The 10410-nt window shown below is 34.7% G+C and overlaps 1 protein-coding gene across 1 annotated transcript; it reads right to left on the reverse strand.

The window, feature by feature from the left end:
* Positions 1-69: 69 nt before the first annotated feature.
* Positions 70-9845, reverse strand: LOC111612576 (LHFPL tetraspan subfamily member 6 protein-like). Its single transcript, XM_023353808.1, has 3 exons — positions 9357-9845; positions 445-543; positions 70-377 (listed from the first exon to the last, which is right to left on the reverse strand). The coding sequence occupies exons 1-3, from the start codon at positions 9748-9750 to the stop codon at positions 259-261; spliced, it is 612 nt and encodes a 203-aa protein (XP_023209576.1). The 5' UTR covers positions 9751-9845; the 3' UTR covers positions 70-258.
* Between the last annotated feature and the right edge of the window lie 565 nt (positions 9846-10410).

Consider the following 10410-nt stretch of genomic DNA (forward strand, 5'->3'; position numbering starts at 1 on the left):
CAGTTTTTCTTATAAAACGACCGATCGCCGTGGCGAAGTATTCGGACGAATCGGTTAAACGCCGAGTGGTAAATAAAACAATATTTTTTTATTTATTGAATTTAAAAAGAATAATTTCGATAAAATTCTGTACAATACAACAAGATCTGCGCCAAACGTGTCAAACAATGTGGACTTTCGGGAGATGCCATCTGTCGGGAGAGAGAGAAACTAACGGCACACCTTTGTCTCGGGGATGTTGCTCTTCTATCCGAAACGTCATATCCTGTATGAATTGGGTTTAATGCGAGATGCCTTCAACGATAGAACCGAACAGAAGAGTAGGAAGGCGATTCCCGTCGACATCAAGTAAATCGACCAATTAACTTCGCACGTACCTGAAAATACATTTGGAAATTTAAAATTATGGAAATGTCCATCGATCCGCCTTATCTATGTAATTACCTAATCGATAAGCATCGGATTGATTTCCGCAGGCATCTTTGACTTCGGGACTGCTCCATCCGTTCGGATAAATGCTGCAACCGACTCCCATCAACAAAGCTACAAAAAAAAGTTAAATATTCCAGTTATTCTCTTCTATTTTTAAATCGACATTCTCTAAATCCCAGATAAAAATCTGAAAGATAAGAGAAATCGGAAATATCGTTACGCATTCCCAACCGTTTTAACTCGCCCGTACTTCTTAAAATATAGCTCAGTTAATTGACTTTTGGACCATTCTGTTGGTGTTTTGGGTCTATTAAATACTAAACACAATAGCTGTGGCAGAATTTAATTAACCTTCCATTTTGATAGGCCTAGGCGTAGATTTTTCTACTCTCTTATCATCAAATGATAGAGATAAAATATTAAAAGTTATTATTATTATTTTTTATTTGCTATAAAATTTCATTAAAATAATATTCATTTAATATTCTTGAATAGTTTATCAAAATATATTTTGAACAATTCCATTGATGAGATCTTTTTTATAGTAGAGTCTTTTACAAGCGACCTGTATACATTTTTACAACTGTTTCAAACTTGAAAANCTTTCATTTAATTAAACTTTAATAAAATAACAATATTTGTAAATATTTTTATTTAAATCACTTCAAATTTACAACGTATGGAATTGATTATAATCCTTTTCCAATTGGCCGAGTTGTTGGGGGCAGCCCAGCTCTGGAGGACCCGGGATCGAATCCGGATGGATCAAAAAACCCCAGGAATTTTTTGGGTGGTCGGGCACCGACCCTCAATACCCGGCCGTTCCATTATGGGCATGGAAAAACCATAATGGGGTTTCTAAAAAACCCCTCTTAGTGCCCACAGGGAGGAGAAGTAAGGAAATAATAATATGCACTTTTCCAATAGTTAAATCGATTTTTCCCAAAATTATGGAATTTAACTTATTTGGAACCATAGGAGAATTTCTTAAATTAATCCAGGTTTTACTTATTTTAAAAATATAACAATTTCGTGACATTTAACTTTCCGAATAACCGATTAAGGCAATGGCGAGTACGAATACGACTTTAGAAAATCTAAATATCTTTTCCGGCTATAAACATTTCATTAATGAATTATATCAATTGTTTCCGGCTAAAATTAACCGTTCGGTTTTCTTCGAATTTCTCAGGTGGTTACGTTAATAACCATTAATTTAGAAGAGGTGATGGTGAGCAAAGCAAAACCGTTAAATGGTCTCTCCGGCTTAAAATCTGCCAGAGATTTTTTATTATTATTTCTTTTTTGTAAATGTTTACGTAACAGGCGAATGTTTGCAGTTTATTAATGCTCTATCCTTAGGCGCCGAGAGGGTAATTTAAGCGTTGACGTTAGTTCCTATCTCGATAGGAAGAATGTCTCCGGTTATCTTTCTATCTAATTAACATTTAGGAATGTTAACTTCGACGATTTCCTCGGTCATTAGATAAGTAAGAAGTAAAATAAAATGCCATTTTTTTTAACAATAAAATGCGCAAAATCTCGGGACATATCTGAAATCTACTCTCGAGGATTTTACATTCTACTATTGAAACGAAGCTAATATTTAATCATTTTTAATAGCCATTACAATAATTCATCCTCTATAACTATAATTAAAGGATTATAAATCTAATTATTATATTAAGAAATTTATAATTCCGTAATTAATTAAGAACTTTCCAATTTTATTTTATTTATTCAAGAAAAATTGCGAAGTCCGATGAAAGTTTTGCATGTTTGTCATTTTAACATGTTTATATTGTACTGTATATGAATTAAATGATGTTTACGAAAATATGACGGGAAAATTTCACCTCTTTTGTAATGAAAATGTATACACTAATTTATGAATTTTCATTATTATATAAATTAATTTTTGTCTATTTTGTATTACATTACTCTTCAGTCCATTTAAATTCTAATGAAAAGCCATAATTTCACACGCGACTTACAACTGTTTAATTATAATTATAATTAAAGCTAAACAAGTATACATGAACGGAAATTATATTGACAGTTTTAAGGATGAATGACTGATAGATCTACAAGCGTTTCCTGTATTAAAAACTAATTTCTACGATCATTAAAGACGAGACAAAAATTACAAAAATCATTTGGAAAGAAATAATTACAAGATTCGATTCGAAATGTCGTTTGGTAATGGGCGACATTTGTTAAGATCTGGCGTAATTCGAAAGAGCAGCCTGCACTAACACTAGATCAAAGGATGCTCTGGATTGTATCGCGCGATAATGGGCATGTCACAAAGAGAAACAGAACACTTAGGAAAAGGATAAATGTAATTAGTTCGCCATCTATTAGCATTTATTATAGCTTTAATTCGATACATTAGAAAGTTAGCAACAATATCTTTTTCGGTAACGATCGGACTCCGAACTAAAAATAAAACTACGTTTAAACATTCCACTCTATATAAAGAGGCGAGAGACTTTTAGGTCCATCCCGTCAGTCTGTTCATTCGTCACTCCAGTTAACGAGTATGGGATACGATTAAGAGATTAACGTCTTAATATTCGAGGAAGACATTTATAACTTGGGATTTATGCGGTATAATAGGCTACGTTACTTCGCGACGGTCGGCCGATTCTTTGATTTATAGTGACAAAATTCTTCTCCTCCGGAGACATTTTAAAAGGAAAAATCTGTTAGAATGAAACAGGTAGAAGGAAAAATATTCCACGTGACATAGTAAACCGCATTTGCATCCAAATGGCATCGACGCCAATATTAAAGTAGGTCGAGAAACTAATTCCATTTTACACTTGCATCCGATGTGTGGACGAACGGAAGAATTTTATATAGGCCTACTTTTGTCGTTAGCTATTGATTTCTGTCTAAATTTTAAAAAAATATTCGTGATTAATGGAAGAGAATTATTTTAAGTGAGCAATAACATGGAGATGCTATCCGATTCGTAACACTTAAATGTTGCCGATCGGACGGTCGGTCATTTAGTATTAATGGGAAAATAAAATTTAAATGAGAAAAAATATCTAAATGCGATTAAAATTCGGAAGAGTAAATATATTTAAAACTCTTACGTTCATGTCACTTTCAGAAGGTAATTTAATAGAATCTCGAAGAGTTGCGATCTAATCCTACAAAAAAACTATATTATAAAAGTACGCCGTTCGAAAGCGGATGATGAGGATGAAATTATAAAAATTTTATCATCATAATACGTCGCTTGAACGTGCAATTCGGGTGTATAACCCGTAGTTTATATGCATAATATTAAAAGAAAATCTTAGAATTGATAAAGCAATCCGAAAATTAAGAAAAGGTTGCGAACTTAAATTAATTTTTAGTTTCGAATCATTATTTTCGAGTATTATTCGAAAATTTTTAAATACGGCCAAATAAAGAAAGTATGCTACTCAGACGTGTATTTTTGTATCTTCTTTCGGTCACGTTCGGAAATTTGCCTACACGAAAATATGTGACGCGGTCGACCTCGTCCTATTTTCTTTTTTAAATCTAATTTGTAATAATGAATATAAATATAAAAGTTAATGAACTGACGCATTTGTAAAATATGAATAAAATAATGAAGGTAAATAAATGAAAAAAAACATCGAAGTATTTCTCGAATCTGGAATCAAAATTCCAAAAAAATGGAGATATTTGGAGAGAAAATCTCTTATTTTTTCTCTCTCCTTTTTTAGATGATAATAATAATAATATTTACTTTTAGCAACAAACGTTAAAGCAATTAATAAGGAAATATTTCCATGACGGGAACAGAAATTATTTCAACTGCAGACCAATTAGAATTATTTTTTACTTTAATATAAAAACTTAAAATGTTCATTATGGTTCGTGAATTACGAAGACGATTACTACTTCGATTTCTAGCGCGAATTTCATAGACTAAGATTCTCAGATGATGATTAGGCGGTATAATTATAATTAACTTCTTAGAAATTGTCATAGAACTGTACGGTCTAACAGCTTCGTTATTACTATACGATGTGTCGGTTACACTGATTAAATAGCTAATTATGATCATACAGTTTACTTGATTATAAATTGCAAAATTATTATATTATAGGCTATATATATAATTTTAAACTCTCTCCGCCCTGTGGGCACTAAGAGCCCCTTTTTAGCAAGCCCATTATGGCAGTCCCACAATGGAGCGGCCACAAGCCCAGAAATATACGGACACTCTCTCCTCCCTGAAAAATTTCTGGGGTTTTCAACATGGATCCCCTGAGCGGGAGGCTGTCCCCTACCGTTCGGCCATTTGGTTTATACAATATATTATCATATATTGATAATACATATATAATGAAAAGTCTGGATTTCTTATATAGCCTAATTATATTTTAATTCGATTTTTTAGTTCAAAAAATGGAGGAAACATTTACGTATAAATTATTAATCGCGAATTTAAAAATGAATACTATTAATTATCGATATCAAATATAATTTCTTTGACTTTAAAACGAGATTTAAAATGTTTAAAAAGATTATAAATTCAATTTTAACAAGGATAAAATTAAATAATTTTTCTGAAGTTATAATATTTTTACAGTTTTTTGGCGTTAATTTTTCGAGGAACGTAACGACATTTAGGAGAAGAAACAAGTAGAAAAAGAACAAAAGAGCATTCATTAAGAAAGTGGAAAGAAAGAATGGAGCCAAATAACGAAAATTCGACTTGTCCTTCTTAAAGTCGGGTAACAGGATAAAGATAATCTTCTTTCCCTACACTAAAGAACAACAGCGAGCTTCGTTCCATATTTCGATACATAAATGAAGGCCACCGACAGAAACGTCTCTAAAATGCTTTTATGTCTTTCAGTTAGTTTACAGGAGATAAAACCTCACTCCTAGTTCGCCATCCGGTTACAAACGTCTCGTAAATTTTCTAGGAAACAAAGATTTAAAAATAAAAAAAAATCTCTCCGAGATTATCACTTTTTCTTAAAAGACGATACTGTGATATTAGATAGCGTATACGTTTTCTTTCTATGCTATTTTGAAATTCTATATAAAATTATCTCAATAAATTTTCACAATAATGTGAAAAGTCGTTTTGAAGGATTATTTTATATCCTTGCCGTTTAAACATCGTGTAAAGTCAGATAACAAAAACATAATAATTCTATCCACGACGATCCGGCTCGTTACCGTAATAGTGGATTGACGTCAGCGTGTTTAAAGCGGAGTAACTTTTTAAAAAAAGCTAAAAATAACACAGAACCTTACAACAACGCAAAAAATTATACACGCTTAAATATTTTTCGTAATGTACTTTTTCATTTTATAGCGGTTTTAATAATAGAACCTTCAAAATGACGGCTCAATTAAGTAAAATACATAATTGATTTCGTGCGGCGATGGCTCGTAATAAACTATTTTACTGTATAAACAATTTATAGAAGAATAAAACTTTTGCTAATTGAATGTATTATATATATAAGCCCGCTTGTATGTTGTACGTACAGTACATATTTATTTACGTCTATGCTATAATATCCGCTACAATGTACGAGTCGATCTGGTTTTTCTGCGAACATCTTTTATAATTTCAAATATAATGTTTTCCTTATGCATCGTGAATCATCGTAAAAGAATCGAGTGAATCTTAATGTTTCGGTTCAACAAACTAACTACCAGATCCTACAATGTTTTAACCACTAAACAAACCGGAAATGCAGTTTGTTTAATGCAATACATACGTAACTCTTGTTTTAAAAATCCTGTTTATCAGTTTTAATACTCGATATATTGTTCTATTCAGTCTGTAAGTCAGACGTATTGTAAAACATCGTAAAAAAGAACTTTTTTAAAACTCTTTCCAGTCTTTGATATTAAGAGGGTCTTTTTTAGAAAGCCCATTATGGGTTCGGCCAGGTCCACCACAATGGGGATGGACGTATCATCCCCGAAAAATTCCTGGGTCCTGTCCCTCAGCACCCGGCCTGTGGGCTAGCCGAACCCATAATGGGCTTACTAAAAAGACTCTTAGTGCCCACAGGGCGGAAAAGAGTTTTTAAAAAAGTATTACAATCGGTAAAGAGAGAAACACAGACGTTCGGAAGGCGAAAACAAAGCGAAATTAATCAAGATAAATCTCGGAACAGAAGCCGAGTGCAATTAAGAAAATAGTAAAATTTCCCAGAGGCAATTTGTCTACTTATTAAGAACCATTTATGCCGGCGTTCGATGCGGTCACGAATCGTTAAACAAAAATTTTCGAGCCGAGAACAATGATTAATTTCGAGTGGGGAGAAAAGAGAAGAGAGAATTAGTCCCGCGGCGTAACTTGTAGCGAGGAGTGTATCTTGTACTGTAAACTTGTAGCGAGAAATCTATCGCGAGATATCCCGAAATATACTCTCGCTCTTCGGACCAACCACTTATCTGATATCGGAAAATTTAACGCACCGACAGAAGGAACCAGCAGTCGGATAATGGCGGCAAATTGCGATTAGTCACCGGGACCATCTGCTCGCCATCCTGCTTTTTTTCATGAGGTTAGTGAACTCGAGCGTGCCTCTACTTCCCGATTCGGGGTTGGTCGGTATGATAAATCAAAACCAGAAGTGGTGTCGATACAGGTGTGACTTTTACCCACCTGTAGCGCGACGTGACGCGATCGACCTTGGCATTGTTCCAAGTCGTCGACGTTCGCAAATGCTTACTAAATAACATTCGAGAATCGTGTTCCGTCGACTTTCAAGCGTTAGAAACATCCCCCCCTTTTATCGAAGGGACTAGTTAGCCTTTGCACTGTATTGTTTATACTCCGCTACGAGAGGATTCCGAAGGATATCCGATTACGAAAGATAATGCGATACCCGTTTGTATTTTTTGGTAAAAGCCAACACGCTATACACTTCGAAAGATTTGTATTTATTTACAACATGCAAAATTTTGTACTCGATAAAAAAAAATAAAGAAAAAATAATTTGGAAATAACTAATTCAGAAGATAGTCGTTAGCGAAGTGGAGACGAGATACTCGAGGTCTGGTGTGTAGATAAATTCGATTTAATTACTTTTAAAAGTGCCCTAACACAATTAGTAACGTTTTATGTTTTAAATGTCACTCTTCATTGAACCGGGATCGGATAACGAAGAATAGTGAGCTTTAATTCGATTAAAATCGATCGAAATATTAAAAAGATTTCAAAGTTTTGTTTTGAATACATAAAAATTTTAAACCGCGGAAATCTGATAAAAATGTATAACGTTTCTAGATAAGAAAAGAGCCTTTCCCTTGGAATAATTTGTTATCTTCGTACGAGAGATTTTAAAAAAAATATTTCTTTTTTTTCCCTCCAGAAAAATTCTGTTGTCTGGAACGTCATTAGGAAAGATAGCGAAGATTTCGAAACAAAAGATTAATTTACACTCGAGACACTCCAATTACAATCTAATGAATTCCAAAGTTTACCATACAACTTCCAAATTTTAAAATAATTGTATACAAACTCCTTCGATTTAATAGTCGAAGGAAAGAATCTTTCGAAATTTCCAACATAAGAAAAAGTATTCTTGCTGAAGTCTTCTCCTTTTATCTGGATTACCTGTGCAGTGACGAGAAATGCAGTTACTACCTCATTTATTCGATATTAAAACAGGATATTTATATTTTCTGAACGGAATTATAAAAACAAATTTATATTCGCGAGTTTTAAATCAATAAACATCGCAGAATTTATTTCTTTAAATGGGAAAAAGAGATTTTATAAATTCGAAATGATAACTTTCGGGTAACCAAAATAATAAATATAAAACTCTGACTCAAAGATCATTCTGGAGAGAATTGAACAATAAACATTTAGCAGTAATAATAATAATTAAACATTAGTTAAGAGAATTCATATCTCCGAGGTCGTATAATTTTCCTAATAACTTTTTCTAGGCCGTCCAATCAAAAAGTTTTTTCATCTTAACTTTTTCAAGACCGAACAAAGCATTCCGTTCAAAATCTAATCCGTTTCTATAGAATAATTTATATAAGTATAATTAGTTTTTGTTCGGTCGGGAGCGAGTTTAACGCGTCACACATTCCATCGTTTAAACAACAATCGAACAATGAAATAAGTTTTGTAAACATTCGATCGGGTGTACCACCAATTCGTTTCTCGAGTTTTATAAAGAACTTCCGGAAAGTAGATTCGTCCTTGAAAGGTTCGGCGTTTGACGAGCGTTAAAAGTGGGCCTAAAAATACCCGATACATATTTTAAGGAGAAAATGGAAGGGGGAGATATTTTTCGGGAGTGACGCATCGGAGTAAGTCAAAGAAATTCTCGACCCTAGTGAATGATTGCGTCCCACTAAAAGTAAACCGGTCGGTTTTTGTGGTTAGGCAAATATCTAAAACTGCCGACGGAATTTGTTAATAACGATTTCTATTTTGGTAAAGCCGTCAGACAACGAGCGATTCGATCTTTCCTTATTCCATTTAAAGAATATTGAGCTGTCAAAAAAATAATTTAAAAACTTCTAAGGGTCCGACCGATTTAGTAAGATTTCTTTGTTGAACTGACAACTCGAGCCGAGCGGCGCGCTCCCACGCTTGACAAGGAATGTCTACCAAATGGAAGAGAGTCCCGATTCTTTCGTCGAGATTTCAATTAAATTTTTCTGCCCAACGTTAGCTTCTCGGGCACTTTGACACTTATTATTTTTCGTTTTTTAATATGAAAGCGATCTTGGCAAATTTTTCTTGAAGGAGTGAGTTTCGTCGTTTGTTTCCTTCTCTTTTTAAACCCCATCCGACTAATAAATAACTTTAAATTCTACAAAGAAAATGTAAGTATAACGTGAAGCTCGCTAGCGTTAAACACGAAGTTTCGCGGGTGGTACGTAACCTAAATTTGTATAACAACAGTCGAACTCACCGGCCATCAGCTGAACGACTCCTAGAACCCGAGCCGTGTATTTGGTGATGACGTCAGAAACACAACAAGCGGCCAAGGAAGTAAAGGTGACGAGAAGCGACACCGAAGCCCCTAAACCGACGGTGATCGTGCTAATCTGCCACGATAAGCTGGGTATATCGGCAAAAGTGGTGTATCTACCGCACTCGTGAACCATATCTAACTTTCCGGTTTCGGAGAAACGTGGGTAGTTGCATCTTCGAAACGACCCGAAAGTAACTTCGGTCCCGTCCGGTAACTGCCCCCGAATCCATAAAGGTAAATAAAATCCTGCGCAGTTGAGTATAGCTGAGGCCAACGATAGGGAGGACCAGACGACACCCGTGGCTGTTAGACTCGTGGCCATCGGTGGCATGGTCGGGGCCCGCACCCGCTCTCGTGCGCGCCGCACCACTCGATTGCCGGCCTCGTCACGTGACTCGTGCCAGTGGTCGATTATGTATCCCGGCCTCGTCCAATAGGAAGACGAGCGGGCCGAGTCGACGATTCGGTTAGCGTTGTCACGGCGACGGAAGCCAGTAAACTGTTGCTGTTTTCCCGACAGGCATTGCATTCTCATTATTCGATCCGGTCCTGAGGGTCTTTAGGGGGACCTATAAGTATCTTATTTTTTTCTTTATCCTTAGGGAAGGTTCGTCTGGAAAGTTTCCCATGATTGACTGAGTGGTCATTCGATAATAAATAGTCTATAACCTAAACAACTCTTCCAAAGAAAATACCTACTTTGTTCCAAAATCCGACGGACCGCTTTGAATTATCATCGCTAAACTTTTTTCGTAATAAAAAAACCTAGAGCCAAAATACTTGAAAAATATCAAATACTTTCGTGTAATACGCGAAAAGCTAGTTCCAAATTATTTTTATATTATAAAAATCTATTTATTTAAATATTTGGTATGTACTGACATATTGAAATTCGCGTTATAGCACAAATAAAATATAAACATACTTAACACCATTTAATTATCGATAATAGGAATCTTAAAAGTACGTAATGTATTCTAACGTAAGGCAA

This window comes from Centruroides sculpturatus, unplaced genomic scaffold (assembly GCF_000671375.1).
Source record: "Centruroides sculpturatus isolate CEXI.00-Female unplaced genomic scaffold, Cexi_2.0 scaffold1713, whole genome shotgun sequence".
In the NCBI taxonomy this organism is placed as follows: domain Eukaryota; kingdom Metazoa; phylum Arthropoda; class Arachnida; order Scorpiones; family Buthidae; genus Centruroides; species Centruroides sculpturatus.